Genomic DNA, 18,237 nt, shown 5'->3' with positions numbered 1-18,237 from the left:
AACAATTTAAACAGGGAAATCATGAAGGCTTAAAGGGAGTTAACAGGAATCCAGAAGCATTTGAGATCAGGGTGGGGGAAGCTGATATTCTAAGGAATGGTGCTATCAAGGTGGTGGTGGTATTGGGTCCATTGAGGAACAATAAGTGGAAAGGCACCAGGGCCTGAGGGAATCCATCTCAGATTATCGAGAGGGGCAGAAGGAGATTGCTGGGTCTATTACAAAAAAAAACTTATTCTGTTTAGCTAAGGTGAGGTCCCAGAGGGCAGGAAAATAACCAACTTTGTTTCTTTAATAGGAACAATTATAGGCCAGAGAACTTTACAGAGGTAGGGAAATTATTGAAGATCCTCAGGATAGAATTTACCCATATCTGGAAAAGCATGGATGTATTAGGGAGCAACAGCATGGCCTTCTATAAAGGAGGTCTGGTCTTTAAAACTTGAGTTTTTTTGGATGAGGTGATGAAGATAAGTGATGCAGGAAGGGTGGTTGTCAACATAGACCTTAAAGCATTTGATGAAGTCCCTAATGGTGAGTTGATCTAGAGGATTAGGGTACATGGGATCCACAAAGACTTGGTAAATCGGATTCAAAATGGACTTGGCTGTCAGAGAGGGTGGTGTTTCTCATATTAGAGGTCTGTAAGCAGTGACTTTCCTCAAAGATTAATGCTGGTTTGTGATATAGAGACAAATGGGATGAACATTTGAAAAAATATATACATGGGTTGATTGGTTAAGATTACAAGAGGATACAAAATTGGTGGGATTGTAGAGAGGAAGGTTTGCAAAGGATTCAACAGGATATAGACCATTTGGAAATGAGGGCAGGTGGAATTTAATAGGGATAAATCTGAGATAAAACACAAAAGAGTACAGCCTCCAGCCCACAATGTTGTGCCAAAACACATATCAAAATGTTGCTTATGTTGGTTGAAAGATTGGGATGGATCTTTTAGCCCTCATTGGGTGAGCCTGGAAATTAAATCGGTATCAGGTTTTGCACTGGGTTCTATTTTGGGGACCTCTCTCCCTTTTGCTCTTTCTAAATTGCCAAAACGAATTAACAACCCGATAGTTAAACATACTTTACATATATGGTTTCAATTTCGGAAATTTTTTGGGTTGACTCAGTTTGTTTTAAATATTCCTATTGTATCCAATTGTTTTTTCCACCTTTCAATTATAGACCAAGCTTATTCGGCTTGGAAAACTAAGGAATTACTATGATTTTCTGATTTATTTTTGGATAATTGTTTTATGTCTTTTGAGCAATTATCTAACAAATATAATTTGCCTAGATTTCATTTTTTCAGATACTTACAGATTAGGAATTTTTTTAAATACTGTACTTCCTACTTTTCCAAATTTTGTGTCTTCAGGTATTTTGGAGAGTTTGTTTGAATTAAACCCCTTTCAAAAAGGGCTTATATCAAAACTTTATAATATAATTATGAAGATACGTTCAGAGCCCCTTTATAAGACAAAAAATGATTGGGAAAGAGAACTTAACCTTATTATTCCTATTGAGAATTGGGATAGAATTTTTCAATTAGTTAATACATCATCTATATGTGCCAAACATTCATTAATGGTTTAAGTTTGTACATAGGGCCCATATGTCCAAGGATAAATTGACTCATTTTTATTCCTATATAAATCCTATTTGTGATAGATGTCAATCTGAAATAGCGTATTTAACTCATATGTTTTGGTCGTGTCTGCTTTTGAAAAAATATTGGAAAGATATTTTTGATATTATTTCTGCGGTATTGAACATTGATTTACAACCTCATCCTATTACCGCAATTTTTGGTTTACCAATGATGGACTCACTCCATTTATCTTCTTCTGCCTGTCGAATGATTGCGTTTCTTACACTAATGGCTAGAAGATCTATTTTGTTGAACTGGAAGGAAATTAATCCTCCTACTGTATTTCATTGGTTTTCTCAAACTATGTTATGTTTAAATTTAGAAAAAATTAGAAGTGGTGTATTTGATACTTCTATTAAATTTGAAAAGATATGGAGACCATTTATTCAATATTTTCATATGATGTAATATGACCCTGTTTCAAGCCTATTTGATTTTCCAGTTTTGATTTTATATATGTTGAGAGGATCAGAGTTGACGACACTGATGATTCTGTATTTTTATGAGACATTATAAACAGCCTTTTTTTTTCTTTTTTCAGTTTTTCTTTTTACTTTATTCCTTTTTTTTCTCCTTATTAGCTATTAGATTATTAGATTAGTTTTTTTCTTCATATTTTTTTTTTCTTTTTTTAATTACATATTATGATATACCTGGATTTGCCTTGTTTATTTATATACTGTATCGTTCACGATTTGGGAATACTCATTTATACTGTAATCATTGCTTATGTATTCTTTCATGTGCAGTTGAAATGTGTATGTTTGTAATCCCATTATCTATGTATCAATTGTATTTTGTTGATATTAATAACAATAGCAAAAAGACTGAAAAAGAAAAAAAAGAAAAAAAATATATTGCAATGTAGGAGGTCAAATTTAGAGAAAAGCATATAGAAAATGGCAGGACCTAGGAGTTTCCTAGGTGGGAGAGTCTAGGACACAGCTCTAATGTCTAAGAGAGTCTAGAACAGAGATAATCGGAATCAGGTTTATTATCACCAGCATGCAACGTGAAATTTGTTAGCAGCAGCAGTTCAATGCGATACATAATCTAGCAGAGAGAGAAAATAATAACAATAATAAATAAAACATAATAAACAAGTAAATCAATTACATATATTGAATAGATTTTGAAAAATGTGCAAAAACAGAAATACTGTATATTAAAATAAAGTGAGGTAGTGTCCAAAGCTTCAATGTCCATTCAGGAATCGGATGGCAGAGGGGAAGAAGCTGTTCCTGAATCACTGAGTGTGTGCCTTCAGGCTTCTGTATCTCCTACCTGATGGTAACAGTGAGAAAAGGGCATGCCCTGAGTGCTGGAGGCCCTTAATAACAGACACTACCTTTCTGAGTTAAGGAATTTCTTTAGCCAGAGGGTGGTGAATCTGTGGAATTCATTGCCACAAATGGTCATCGAGTATATTTAGACCAGAAATTGATAGGTTCCTGATTTGTAAGGTTATGAGGAGAAGGCTGGTGAATAGGGTTGAGAGGGAAAATAAACCAGCTACGATTGAATGACAGAGGAGTCTCACTGGTCTGAATGGTCTAATTATGGACCCTAAGGATGGATTTCTCTGGTGTAGAGGATGAGGAGGTCCTGATAGAAGTATATAAAATTAAATGAGCCATAGACAGGGTAGATAAACACCACCTCCCCCAACCACCGGTTGGAAATGTGAACTATTAGAAGGCAGGTCTTTAAGGTGAGAGTACAAAGTTTAAAGGAGATTTACCTGTAAGCAAGTTTTGAAAATAAATTTAAAATGGTGCCTGGAACTGGCTGCCAGATGAAGTGATAGAAACATGTGATAGCAATGTTTAAGAGGCATTAGACAGGCATATGAACGAGGAGGCTATTGAGGGAAATGGGCAACATACAGGTAAGATGGTGTTAGTTTAAATTGGCATCTATGCAAGGCCTCATTCAGTGCCTGACTCAGCAATCTCCCCATACAAAGCTCAGCTCACTTCATGCATTGAAATACTGAAGTGGAGTTTGAACCTTCAAGTTGATGACTTGGATAATATGCTATTAAGTTTAGGCAACACTCAGAAGACAAATATATTGTATGCCGAAGCAATTTTTGTAAAAAAATAAAACTGATTAAAGTGTACACCATGTGGTGAACTATGTGCCTGTCTGGACACGCCCCCTTCTGACTGCTCCTGTGGCTCGTCCCACAGGCCCCTGTATAAAGGCGATCGAGGTCTGATCCTCTGCCTCATTCTCCAGGATGTAATATGATGGTCACTCACTGCTGGTTCCTTCTTCAGTCAATAAAAGCCGATATCTCGCCTTACATCTCAGAGTGAATTATTGATGGTGCATCAATTTTATTGACTGAAAGTTTTAAAATATGGAAACCGTTTTACGTCCGGAAAGGTTGGATTTGGACCCTCAAGACCCTGAAGCAGCTCTCGCTTTTGAACACTGGCTTGCATGCTTCCAATCATACTTGGCGGAGCTTCGTGCGACTGACCCTACCGTTATGTACAGAATTCTCCTCTCGAGGGTCACCCCGAAAGTTTATTCCATTATCCGGGACCTGCCGACCTACAATGGGGCACTGGACGCCCTCAAAAGACAGTACCTGCGGCCGGTGAACACCGTCTACGCAAGACATCGTTTAGCTACCCGACGACAGCGGCCTGGAGAATCAAGCGCCGAGTTTCTCCAAGCACTACAGACACTCGTCCGAGCTTGTGACTGCAAGACGCTCACGGCAGAACAACATGTGGAGCTGCTAGTGCGAGATGCCTTTGTGACGGGACTGAGGTCAGTGTACATGCGCCAGCGGCTGCTGGAACACTCCAATCTTACCTTACGCTCGGCGATCGAGACGGCCAACGCTCTGGAAGCTGCGCTGCACTACGCCGACGCTGTCCAGTCGCGCGATTGCCCGCCGGTTCCGTGGACACCTCAGACCCCGCCACCGCCGGCTCCCGCGGGCAAAATCGCCGCTGCCAGTCGAGATTCCACGAGCTCCCCGATCCCGACCACGGCGGTGGCCTGTCAGAAGCCTGTGCTTTGTTATTTCTGTGGCCACAAAAAGCACTCTCGACAACGCTGTCCAGCGCGAGAAGCGACCTGCTCCAGCTGCGGAAAGCGGGGCCATTTCGCCAAGGTCTGTAAGTCTGAACTGCGAGCGGAGTGCAGCACTGCGGGTGAAACGTGGGGGCCGCCATCTTGCATGCCCGGATGTGGACGGCCATCTTTGTCGGCGTCAGCACGCCCCACCCCCGACCCTCCGATGCTTACCGGGTACCCCGGATGTGGGCGGCCATCTTTGTCAACGTCAGCACGCCCCACCCCCGACCCTCCGATGCTTACCGGGTACCCCGGATGTGGGCGGCCATCTTTGTCAACGTCAGCATGCCCCGCCCCCGACCCTCCAGTGCTTACCGGGTACCCTGACGGCGATTCAACTCTGGCCACTGTAACCCTCGACCAAAGTTCCCCACACCAGCTTGCAAGGTCCATGATGGACATTCTGGTGGAGGGGCACTGGACTAGATGCCTGTTTGACACAGGCAGCACTAAGAGTTTCATTCACCCGGACACAGTGCAACGCTGCGGACTCGCAACACGGCCAGTAAGTCAGAAGATCCATTTGGCTTCTGGGTTGCATTCCACAGACATCCGGGTGGGTTGTGTAGCAACATTGGTGGTGCAAGGCACAGAATATCGGAACTTTGCGCTACTGGTCATGCCTAATCTGTGCGCACCTGTGCTATTGGGGCTGGACTTCCAGAGCCACCTCGAAAGTGTGACTATGGTATATGACGGGCCCCTCCCACCACTCACTGTCCGGAATCCTCAGTTCTGTGGGACTTCATCACTACTGACCACACACACAGCGACACACACATTCCATCCAACACGACAGCTGCGCTACCGACACCACTTACAGTCTCTCCACTCTCAAGGTCTCTCCCCCGCCGCTGTTCGCCAACCTGACCCCGACTGTAAACCGGTGGTGACTAAAAGCAGGAGGTACAGTGCGGGGGACAGGGCCTTCATTCAGTCAGAGGTGCAGCGGCTGCTCAGGGAGGGGATCATTGAGCCAAGCACAAGCCCTTGGAGGGCCCAGGTGGTCGGATGGTGGCCCCACCCCCCCTCACGAACTCCTATTCTCTTTTCCCAGGAAGTCTGTCACTGGGACCGCTCTACCAGTTTGGCTGATGTCCCCGGGGCCAGTGCTGCTCCGGAAACATGTGAGGAGCAATAAATACTCCCCGCTGGTCGAGAGGGTTCACCTTCTACATGCGAACCCCCAGTATGCCTACGTGGTCTTACCTGATGGGCGGGAGGACACGGTCTCCATCCGCGACCTGGCGGCCGCAGGTGCAGCAGACCCCTACCCTGAACACTCTCCGGTAACTATGAACCCTGTACCCGAGGTGACACCGCGCTCACCAGGCCCTACATGGACTCCTCATGACACTCATATACCAGGTGCCTCGCACATGCATGAGCTGGAACCAGCACAACCTCCGTCTCCTGTGCAATCACCAATGTTGCCAGCATCGGTGCAATCACAGCCGGTGCTACGTAGATCGCAGCGACAGATTCGACCACCTGATAGACTTGACCTGTAAGAAACTTCGCCACATGGGGTCTCTTTCAAACAAAGGGGGGGTGAATGTGGTGAACTATGTGCCTGTCTGGACACGCCCCCTTCTGACTGCTCCTGTGGCTCCTCCCACAGGCCCCTGTATAAAGGCGATTGAGGTCTGATCCTCTGCCTCATTCTCCAGGATGTAATATGATGGTCACTTACTGCTGGTTCCTTCTTCAGTCAATAAAAGCTGATATCTCGCCTTACGTCTCAGAGTGAGTTATTGATGGTGCATCACACCATAAAAAAAAAAGTAGGTGTAGAACATTCAACTCTTAGTGCCCATTCTCTGTTCAATAAGATCATAGCCAATCTTTTCCCTGCACCAACTCCCAAAGCATACTCATCTTTGCTCGAATACACAGTGGCAAACCCCTCGAAGGCAGGCTACAAAGATTTCTACAAAGATTCTTTGTAGAATTCTACAAAGATTTTTTTTAAAAACCAAGAACCAAGCACTCTGAAAATCAAATTTTTTTAAAAAAAATCAGAAAATGTTGGAAAAATTCAGGTCACAGAGTTAACGTTAGCTACTCTTTCTACAGATCATAAAGCACAAGAGATTCTACAAATCTTGAGCAACACACACACACAATGCTGGAGGAACTCAGCAGGTCAGGCAGCATCCATGGAGCAGAAAAGCAGTCAATGTTTTGGGCCAAGACCTTTATCAGGACTGGAAAGGAAGGGGGCTGATGCTAGAATTTCCCCACAGATGCTGAATGACCCAAGCAGTTCCAGCATTTTCTGCTGAAGACATTTAGTGGTGACTGTTCCTGCTCCCAGGCCACATCTGTGACCCATACATAGAAGCCTATGTAGTTAAACATATTAAGATTCAAAGAATGTATAAATTATACACCTTGAAATTTGTCTGCTTTTAGGCAGCTACAAAGCAAGAAACCCAAATAACTAAATTTTTAAAAAAAACAAAAAAATCACTGAAAAGAGAAAAGGGAGAAAAAAAAATCACATCTTGCCAACAACTGAAGTAAGCCAACAGCATCCCGAACCAGACGGAGTTGCAGATCCGCTCCCAGAGCAGTCAGAGTAGGCCCAAGTCAGCCCAAGCTTCAGCCCCAATTAAGAATAATACAATATTATCAATTGTTTCAATAGCAAGGCACTTGTTAACTATTGCAATGTCTACAGTCCTCCCCATCAACACTGCACAACCTGGATGAGAGGTTTTGACAATGTTACCTTGACAACTGCCCATGAGCAAACATGCAAGACCACCTCAAACACTACCAACTTTGCTACCTTTCTTATTCTTTGGCCAAAGATTTACTGATATATATAGATGAAATCTGAACTTCTGGACTATTTCAAAAGCACGCTGACGCTAATGACAACAAACAAGCAGATTAACAAGACTCAGCTCTTCACATTCTGCTTTTAGATGCATCTCAAAGCATCTCCCTCCAGGACCACAACCATACCATGGTTTGCTGCCTTCACGTCTCAATGACACGGAGAGCTAAGCTAGCTGGAGTCGGGCCTCATGATTCGGCTCTTGGTAGGGTCACCCATGCCAAACAGGTCAAAGGGCAGAGGCCAAAGGTCACTAATCCTTCAGGTTCAGGTCAGGGCTAACAACCCTGACTGGTCAAACAATAGAAACAACAATAAAGAATCCTTCTACATCTGAGTGTGATGGTATTCCTGAGTCTCCACCTGGGACTCGCATAACCGACAGAAGTGAAAACCAAGAGGAAGCTACTGACATGATGAGGGAAGCCCTGAACACTGGAAATACCAAGACCAAAACTGGTCTCTAGAATGTACTCCCTGAAGAGCAGAATAAACATGGGAGACCAAAAGACAACTTGACACTGTACTGTAGACCCTAAAACACACTGGGGACACAATGGATCGCCAAGTACAGAGAGAGAGACGGAGACGGAGAACAAGAACCTTTGATGACCTGAATACCAACAGCATAATGGACAGCAAGTCAAAACATTCTGAAACAACGAAACAGCCTCCAAGTAAAAGGATTGGGGGGGGGGGGGGGGGAAGGGGGAGATGAAGAATCCTGATGAAGGGCCTCAGCCCAAAACATCGATCATTCATTCCTCCCCATAGACGCCGCCTGACCTGCTGAGTTCCAACAACATTTCGTATGTGTGTGTTCGCAAGCAATACTGCTCAACAACCTCAAACGCATTTTAACACCATTCCTCATCTTTCTTCCTCCATTCCTGCCGAAGGGTCTCAGCCTGAAATGTCAACTGTACGCTTCTCCGTAGATACTGCCTGGCCTGCTGAGTTCCTCCAGCATTGTGCGTGCACTGCTTAACCACCTGATTTTCCATCCCACTTCCATTTGTGGGATCTTACTGTGCTCAAGCGGGCCACCAAGGGTAGCACTCTCAAAATACATTCAATTTTTTGTGGGATGGTGCTAAAAATTTCCATAAGCTGTTGTGTTGAGCTGAAGTTAAAACAATCAATGCCAGGCTGATTTTTTTATTCCTACATTACAAAAACCCTCAACTTTTAATTGCCCCAATTTAATTTGGACCATCAAAGACACACCTTGCAGGGGAAGGTTAACGTTCAGACACAAGGCAGTACTTTTAATCGGGAAACTATGAACCTTCCCACCCTCCATAAATTCCTGCATGCTTACGTTTCATTAGCCCAGGTGTGGATCACCACTGAGTATAGGTACTGCATCATAACCTTTCAAAAGGAATTTATTGATGGGTTCCTGTCTGAACCAACACTTTCAAGAGTAGGTGGGATGACAGTTCCAACAGAATGTTGTTTCAACAGGCAGGGTTAGGGAGGGTGTGGTAGGACATTACTATAGAGAAATATCTTTTGAGAAACATCCTACCTACTACAGGAAAGCTATGAATAAAATTGGAAGAGTACAAAGAAAATTTACAAGGACATTGCTGGGACTTGTGAATCAGAGTTATAGCGACTTTAACTAGGACTTTATTCCCTGGAGCACAAGAGATTGAGGGGATAGAGGTGTAGAAAACCATGAGGGTTATACAAGCAGGATTTTTCCACTGAGGTTGGGTGAGACTAGAACTAGAGGTCAAAGGTTAAGGGATGAAAGATGAAAAATTTACGAGGAAACTGAGGGGGAATTTCTTCACTCAGAAGGACGAGGGTGTGGAAAGAGCTACCGGTGGAAGTGGTGAATGGGGGTTTAATTTCAACATGTAACATACACGGGAGAGGTATGAGGGCTTTGGTCTAAGTGCAAGTCAATAGGACAAGGCAGATTAACAGCTTGGATAGGCCAAAAGACCTGTACCGGCACTGTAATGCTCCAGGACTCCTCCCAAATGAAGCAGTTCAACACGATGTGCAAAATTTAATTGTACAAGATAAATCTGACATGGAAAGTAGAGCGGTGTGTTAAAGGGATGTACCTCCCATATGCATAGCCCTCGCTACAGAGCGATCAGCGAGATCACCGCCTCCCCCAACCCCACAATCCTTTCAGCCCCCAAGGCGCAAAGTACTGGGAGCACCTTTCCTAAGCAGGCTCCCCTAGTTCAAGAGGACGCGCTACCACTTAGAGGCAATTAGGTACCCCTGCATCCCACAAATACAAAACAGTCCCTGACCACACTGCAAAGCGATTTAAAACATTTCAATAACCATCCCCCTCACACCCCGACATCACTGAAGAACTTCCGTCCTTCCTTCAGTTGCTTATCAAGCCACAAGTCTCCTTGGTGTTCCTGCACTTCCACTTGGAGCTCACTTTTGAATAGCAAGGCAGCAATGAAATATTCCCAGGGGAAAACACACCAACATCCAGCTGGACCGAGTTTGTGGGATGGACGGCGGGGGGTGGGGGGGGAGGAGGAGAAGATGGGAAGGGAAGGACTTTACCCTAAAAGGGTAAAATAGTTACAATTAAAAATAGACTGGGCTCCCACCCAGCACCCTGCAGGGTAGCCAGCAGTATCCAAGTGATACCCAACACTGGGATCACGAGGAGTATCATCAGGTCGAGACTGTCCGTCATTAACAGCAAACGTCAAGCGAATCCACCCCGGCCGGCACACTCAGTCACTGCTAACTCTGCCCTCGGCGGCTGGGCCGGGATGGCTCCCCGCGGCAACCGGAGACCTGTCGGTAGTCAAGGCCAACCGCAGAACCCAAGTGAGAGGCACCTCAGTTCTGGTCAGTGCCCCAGCACATCACTCTGCTTGCTACACAGCCAGTTAGATAGGCGGAAGACCCTTGGCTCAGCACTGACCCGGGAGGCCATCCCATACTGCTCATCCACTCCGACAGCTTAGGCTTACATTTGTCTAGCACCCCTCTTCCCTTTCAGAGCTTCTCAAACCGTTTCTTTTTAACCAAAGAGGAGACAAGGCAATAGCCATGTTGAGCACAGCAAGTCCTCATAAAGAAAAACGGTTGCATGTTAACTTTTTGGAGAGTGGGGACCAAACCAGCATCCTGGGATCTAACACACGCAGGTTTGAATATGCACGTTTGTGCCCCAATGGGCCTGTTTCGTCATTCTCAAACTTCAAATCGCCCAGCCTTGACCGTGGCTCACATGTTCTCGGTAACAACATTTAATCCTACTGCTCTATTGTCGTTCTCGCCCCGGGCATTCGCAGCACCGAGCATTCATTAGCACCCCCAACCTGCAGCCACAGAAGAGCTCAGCATCTGGAGTAGGAGTCAATACACAATCCTGTGGCTTAAACAGACCAAAACACTGACCAACTCACATGCAAGAGAGGCCACATCTGCAATCTTGACACTAGCAACGCTTTCACGAATGCTAGAGGAACTCAGCATCTACAGGGGAATAAACAGTCATTTCAAACAGAGACCCTTGATGCTGCCTGACCCGCCGAGTCCCTCCAGCATTTTGTGGGTTAGTGATTTTCTAAGGGGGCTTGGGATTCCCCAAAGGTCAATTTGCAGGTCGGGTCTGCGGTGACGACGGCAAATGCAATGCTAGCATTCAGTTCAAGAGGACTAGAACAGACACCACACCCTGCAAAAACTCATTTCAGGGAGGGAGCACCATCAATTTGCGGGAGACTCCCGGGAGAGGTGGGATGTCTGCAGTAGAGTAGCTCCTTAGCAGCTGGCCAGCTAGTTTAAATAACGTTAGCTATGCTAATGAACAAAACTCACCTCAACATGTCTTTTACATTTTAACCCACCATGGGCAGTAGAAAAGTCACTGTTGCAAACAGTGCAGCGAGCAACACTATCATTATTTTCTACCCATATTAGGCAGGGGTACACTTTAGATGGTCTGGGGTGAAGTACGTTTTATATTTCCTTTTTTCTGGAACACTCTGCCATGGTGCGCTTGCTGTCTCTTAAAAAAAAGTCGATTTCTGGGATATTGCATATAACTTGCAGGTGTCAGGGAGCCACTATCAATACGCAGGAGACTCACATTACCTTCCAGGAGAGGTGGGATGTCTGCTAGAATATAAAAGCAAGGACGTAATGTTGAGACTTTATAAAGCACTGGTGAGGCCTCACTTGGAGTATTGTGAGTTTTGGGCTCCTCATCTTAGAAAGGATGTGCTGAAACTGGAGAGGGTTCAAAGGAGATTCATAAAAATTATTCCAGGATTGTCATATGAAGAGCATTTGATTGCTCAGGGTCTGTATTCACTAGAATTCAGAAGAATGAGGGGTGACCTCATTGAAACCTATCAAATGGTGAAAGGCCTTGACAGAGTGAATGTGGTGAGGATGTTTCTTATGTGGAGAGTCTAAGATCAAAGGACACAGCCTTGGAGCAGAGGAGTGTCCTTTTAGAACGGAGATGAGGAGGGATTCTTTAACCAGAGAGGGGTGAATCTGTGGAATTCTTTGCCACTGGCAGCTGCGGAGGCCAAGTCTTTATGTATATTTAAGGCAGAGGTTGACGGATTCTTGATTGGTCAGGGCATGAAGGAATTCGGGGAGAAGGCAGGAAACTGGGGCTGAGAGGGAAATGGATCAGCCATGATGAAATGGTGGAACAGACTTGATGGGCCAAATGGCCTAATTCCGCTCCTACATCTTATGGTCTTGTTTCTGGCATCAACAGAAACTCTTATGTTCCGATTAGCAGCACTTTACCCACCAGCAGACTGTACTGATTTTGTGACAGAAATACCGCAGGTGCTGGAAATGCAGAGTAACACACACAAGATTCGGCACTCGGGTAGGATAGCAATTAGTGCAACACAGTTACAACTTGGGGCATTCCAGAGCTGTTCTGCAAGGAGTCTCTGTATTGTCTTTCCTCTGGAAAGAGTGTGGGATTCCACCCCCCCCCCCCCCAGGTTCTCCAAGTTTCCTCCCACAGTCCAAAGACATAGCAAGTAGATTACCTGGTCTTTGTAAACTGTCCGGCGATTACGTTAGGGTTAATCGGGTTTGTCGGGGCAGCGTGCATTGAAGGGTCAGAAGGATCTACGCCACACTAAATCACCAAGGTAAATAAAAATAAAACTCTTTTTTTTAAAAAAAATGCTGAAGGAACTCAGTAAGACAGGCAGCATTGGGAAAGAAACAAACAGCTGATGTTTCGGGCAGAGACTCTTCATCAGGTCTGGAATGAACAGGGGAAGAAGCCAGATTAAGGTGGGGGAGGGATGGTGAGGGGAGGAAGAACAAACTGGAAGGTGATAGGTGAAGCCAGATGGGTAGCTGGTGGGGGATGAAGTGAGAAGCTGTGAGGTGATTGGTGGAAAAAGGTAAAGTCTGAAAGAGGAGAGTGGACCATGGGAGAAAGGGAAGGAGGAAGGGCCCCAGAGAGAGGTGATAGGCAGGTGAGGAGAAAAGGGGAAGCCAGATTGAAGAATGGAAGGAAGGGAGGGAGGGAAAAAATACCAGGATATTTTCATACATTCCTGGTTTAACTTCAGAAGTGCACACAGATCAGGGGGGGTTCTCCAACTTTTTTATGCCACAGACCCTCATAATTAATCAAGGAGTCCGTGGACCTCATGTTGGGAACCACTGCCCGAGGATAGTCCCTATTCACACAATCCCTCTGAAGGTATCAGTAAGATTACAACATATCCGAATGGAAATAATAATTTTCTCCACAACTGACTCCTGCTGGCAGTCACAGGCTGCTGCCCCTTGTGTTATTTTGTCCGTGAGGGGAGGAGCTGGTGCCAAGCTGTGGTGCAAATAGAACACACTGTCCTGAACAGCACAGCGTCCAGGCTTTTCTCAGAAGGGTCACATAAAATCTGACACCAAAAGTTGCACAGGGAGACGAGGTCAGGTGACCGGAGGCCGAGAGGGGATTAGGTTTTCAGGGCCATCTTAAAGTAGAAGTGAGAGAGGTGGAAAGGTTTGAGGGGGTTCATACTGCACAACCAATGACAAAGGAGTTCAGACTGCAGTAATCACCATGGAAATGGGACCTGCTGCCCAACAAGCCCAGATGCCAACCAAGCTGTCTACCTGAGCTAGTCCCATCTGCGTGCGTTTTAACCCATATCCCTCTATGCTTCCCATTGAGGGCAGAATTAGTTACCAATGACTGAGTGACCTGGCCTGCCTGACATTTTGAACCCTAACATTTCCCCATCAATGTACCCATCCAGTTGAGTTAAGATAAGTTAACTGTTTCTACGCAGGACTCTCAGAAGCAGGTGGGGGCACCCTCCAACCAACTGAAGATGCAGGCACAGAGCAGGGGGTGAACAGATCATCTCAGAACTCGCTAGTTCCCCCCCCCCCACAGATGGGAGATGGGGGTAAACCTGCTCAAATCACCTTAACCACCCTGGGATTGGGGATGAATGAAAGAAACACCACCTGGGATAGCCAGTCACAATACTGACCCTCAAGGTCAGAGCAGTACATTCCAGGTGAAAAATTGCCACCTGCGGAGCATCTAGTACACCTCAGCCCGGGGTCCGAGACCATGCTTAAATGCTGATTGACATGGAAGAACACACGGCTCTTCAAATCCATTCAGCCCTTCAAGCCTGTTCTATCAGGCAATACCAACATGACTGGTTCTTCATCTCAATACCTCAATCGTGGCATCTCCAGTACACCACTGGTCAAGGGGTTGGACATACGGAAGGCCCTTCGGCCCACATATGTGCTAACCCCACCTGTCTGCTCCAAGATTTCCTGAAATACCCACTCAGCACAGCCCTCTATGGGAGGGAATCTACCGGCCCTGTCTGTCGCACTCCGCACGATGATCCGGGGAGTTCTGTCCTGCACCTCAGACAACACACCCTCGTTATGCCCAGGTTGTCCAAGTCCCACCAGAATGATGAACATGAAGATAGGCTCTTCACTTCTTCATTCATTTCAGTGAACACTCCTCACCAAACATCGGTTAACAGAAGGGGAGGGGGGGTGGAACGGTAGATTTTCAGACTTTTAACTACTGGGAGGGCAGCCAAACCGAGGGTGTAACGCGGTAATTGCAGAGCGGATGGGGGGGGGGGGGGGGTTTGTTAAAATTGATTCGAAGACTGGAGACAAAAATCACCCAGGACATGCACCAGGCTGCCCATATGTGTCCAGCACTAACACGGCCCGGCGCCAGCTCCCTGGGGCATTCCACCGCCGAACGCACGGCGTTCTCCAAGCAGCAGATAAAGCGGTGGACGAGGTGACACGTACTTCCCGGCTGCGACCTAGCGCCTGGCAGTCTGGTGACTGTCCGCCCGGTCATCTAGTTCACGTTTGAGAGCTATTAAATGCCGCTCTGCGGCCAGTTTATCTACGCGGCTCCTCCCAGGGAATGCAAGCAGACAGCTTTCAACCATATGCACTGGGGAACCGACAAAGAGAAAAGTCCAATAGCGGGGGTGGTTGGGGGGGGGGGATTAGCTAGCCAAAAATAAACGGCGAGTAGAAAAAAAAATTCTGAGCGCACAAATCTATGTTCCGCAACGCAAACTGTTGTTCTCGTAACTGAGTTTCATTCTAATACTTCAAATGCAAAACATCTATCCCAAACACCAGAAACAAACCATAAAGTGTTACATTTTCATTAAAAAGTTCAAAATCTGAGAACTGCAACAAACCAACTCTCTCCAACGCAATGACATTTCTACAAAGGATTTAATCAGATGCTGTTTCAGACTTTCGCTTTAACTTGCGGTAAATTTTAAATCGCTGCCACGTTAAGACTGTCCAACTATCTACGTACACCCACCGAGGCCCGGGGATGCCCTCTGGACGGAAAGCCGTGATCATCCTGTTCCAGTAGCCGGTTCTCTGCCAAACTCCCCGGGGACGGGAGCCAAACGCTGGGCGTCGGGCTTGGACTCGGGGGCAGTCCCGAGTCGGGACTATCCAGCACTCTTTCCCCCAGCCGCTTCGGCTCCACCAGGGGACCAGTCACCTCCTGGAGATTGAGGCTGCCAACCATCGCCGCTTGCCCACAATCTGCCCCAGCCAGCTTCCGTCCACCTAGGTTGTACTTAAAATGCAGTCGGATATATTTTTTTTAAAAAAACAACAAAATCCAGCGGGTGTAATTAAATAAAATCTTGCAGTGAGGCTTTCTATCAAACTGCGAGCCGATGTACTCAATCCAGTGTCCCCTGTCCCGACGTGCGACTTCACGGGGAGTTCAGGAGCAGCCACACATTCCACCCGGACCCGAACTCAAGGACCTCATTGTTTCTGCGAAGCGGTTGATTTAGTAACAGCGGAGAGAACCGCCTGCATTCTCTACCCGTCTGCTGATTGGGCAGCCCAGGGCTCCTGTGTGGGAGGGGAGGGGATGTAAAGAATAGCTTGAACTTGGAACAACCCACAGCAAACTTATAAAGTGGCTGGATTCGTATCGACTGACCCGCAGAGTGAGGTGGGTGGGTGCACCCCTCCCCGAACACTATCCCTTCAGTCGGCAGGCGGATTCTTTTTTTTCACGTTTGCTTTTAAACGGGGGGTCGGACTATGTATAAACTGGGCGGGGTGTGGGTGGGGTGGCCGCGCACGCCAAAGGGAGGGGCCGAGATGCTTTGCAGATGTGTGCGCGATCGGTATTATTGCCGTCGGTTCAGGGGGAGCGGAGCAGACGTGAATTCGGCGGATTCGCAATGCGGGCACGTTTCTTCTTAATTTGTGCCGAACATTTTCAGGTGAAAGAAGTAACTACACGAAAAGCAAAAAAAAAAAATCCTCTTTTATAGAACACATTTCACAGCTAAGGTCCCGAATCAATAAAGTCTTCTAACGCGAAAAATCGATGAGTCTCACCGGCATTCCCAAACACCGTTTCAGTCCAAGCACAGAACACAGCGTATGGGAAGATGTTGCAAATACTCACGTTCATCGACTTGATTTCTCTCTCCGCAGTTACTGTCCGATCTGCCGAATATTTTCAACCTTCCTGATTTTACTTGGTCTGTTTTGATCATGTTCTTTGAGGAATAGAAATTAGTTGCGACATCAAGGGCAACTCCCTTTTTGTCAAATACATCGTGAGGAATTTCGTGTTCACCTGAGGGAGCGAGGTAGTGCCGCCTATCGTACCGCGCTCCTGTACGCGAGTGGCAGCGTGGGCTTTATGTGCCTTTGTAGTGGGTGTGTCCGAGGGTCATACAGCATCGGAGCAGGCCCTTTTGTCCAGGCTGTCCAGGTCGACCAATGGACAGATCTATCCTACCCCCATTTAACCCCATTTCGCCTTTATATGTTGTGGCAATTTTTGTCCAGATGCTGCCCAAAGGCAATGCGAGAATCTGCCTCTACCACTCTAACACACCACGCATTCCAGATCCAGCTACTCAGCGTGTGAAAAAAACCTCCCACCAGATCTCCACCACACCTATCTTTCATCTCTCATCTGGACATCTCTCTTCCACCATGGGGAAAAAAAGGATTCCGTCTATCCAGGACCCTTAATTGTGTATGGTCCTGTCAGGTCTTCCCTCAGCCTCCTAAACTCCAGGGAAGTAATACTCAGCCTATCCGCTATCTCCTCAGAACTGATGAATCTCCCCTCTCTCTACCTTCCCCAGCACGGTCAAATCTGTAAAATGGGATTTAGAATAAAACGCTCCGGCACAGTGGCACGAGTGCTACCAGCTGAACTAAAAGCCAAAATTCGGAGTGCTGAAGACAAAACCTGTTACTGATATTTGCCCCCACAGCATGTCACATGCGGGAAAATACTCCCGCAACCCATGGTAACCCCTTCCTCACTCAATCACTTTCCTAACCTCTCTGACAGACAGCAGCCGGCTAAATGCCAGAAGCCGAGTGAGGTTTCTTTTTGATGAATTGCTATTCTAAGAGAACTGTTCTGAAAGAGCTTCAAACTCGGTTTTATTGTTGAGGAAGGAATTTCAACTATCGGCCAGCGCTGCCTGGCCTGAATCCAGGATATCATATCAACGTTCCAACCCCTCTGTAGCTTTCCAGCGTGCCTGGTTTCTTCGGCTCTAGAAATGCGCGGACACAAATTCCACTTCGATTTTTACCGTTTTAAAGAACGTATACTTAAGCTTCCATTGTGGCGGTTTAAAGGATCCGTTGTCATTGTAAATGCGATTTTGCTAAATTTTTCTATTTGAATGCGTGTTTGCAAAAAGCACACTGACCCGTTGTACAGATTCTTGGCAAATCAGCAGCGTCAAATATGCAGCCGATTTTATTTACCTGCTGTATATTAAACCAGAACAGTAACAAGGTTTGTTGTCACTCTTCCTGAAGAGTTGGGGTGAAACCCCCTTTCACTGGCTTGGCACTGGACCACTTCTGATACGAATTTGGACTTGTTGCTTTTTTTAATTGAACGCAGTCTACTTTTCTGGAGTCTGGGTTCTGAATCGTTCACCGCTCCAGTGCGTCTTTTAGATGAAGAATCTCCTGAAGGAGATTAATTTAGTCAAAGTCACTGCAAAATTGGCATCACTCGACCTTCTGTCAATTGCGCTGTCCACGGCGCACTTCGCTCTCACTGTTCACAGTCTGGGTAACCTGCTGCCCGCAGTTCACGATGGTGGCA

General features: G+C 46.3%; 2 protein-coding genes across 4 annotated transcripts in view; one reads left to right on the top strand and one right to left on the bottom strand.

The window, feature by feature from the left end:
• rflnb (refilin B) overlaps positions 1-16,746 on the bottom strand; it is a 40,880-nt gene extending 24,134 nt beyond the window's left edge. The window contains exon 1 of one of the 3 annotated variants that reach the window (XM_059973419.1): positions 16,555-16,746. In XM_059973419.1, coding sequence (XP_059829402.1) covers positions 16,555-16,560 — 6 coding nt within the window. In that variant the 5' untranslated portion in view covers positions 16,561-16,746. Of the gene's footprint in view, positions 1-15,426; positions 16,071-16,554 lie in introns of those variants that run through there. The other 2 variants (XM_059973416.1, XM_059973417.1) reach the window with 2 other exon arrangements.
• Positions 3,807-6,577, top strand: LOC132395116 (uncharacterized). Its single transcript, XM_059971422.1, has 2 exons — positions 3,807-4,790; positions 5,811-6,577. Exons 1-2 carry the CDS (start codon positions 4,023-4,025, stop codon positions 5,892-5,894), a joined length of 852 nt encoding a protein of 283 aa, XP_059827405.1. The 5' UTR covers positions 3,807-4,022; the 3' UTR covers positions 5,895-6,577.
• Positions 16,747-18,237: the final 1,491 nt, after the last annotated feature.

The sequence above is a fragment of the Hypanus sabinus genome, chromosome 6, assembly GCF_030144855.1.
Source record: "Hypanus sabinus isolate sHypSab1 chromosome 6, sHypSab1.hap1, whole genome shotgun sequence".
Classification (NCBI taxonomy): domain Eukaryota; kingdom Metazoa; phylum Chordata; class Chondrichthyes; order Myliobatiformes; family Dasyatidae; genus Hypanus; species Hypanus sabinus.
The sequence above is the reverse complement of the archived record's forward strand: the minus strand, read 5'-3'. Positions and strand labels throughout refer to the sequence as shown.

What these genes read in the sequence shown, in the direction of transcription:
- LOC132395116 (XM_059971422.1), top strand. Translation starts at nt 4,023, where the DNA reads ATGGAAACCGTTTTACGTCCGGAAAGGTTGGATTTGGACCCTCAAGAC. An exon ending in AGCGGGGCCATTTCGCCAAG is followed by an intron (nt 4,791 to 5,810) that starts GTCTGTAAGTCT and finishes CTCTTTTCCCAG; the next exon opens with GAAGTCTGTCACTGGGACCG.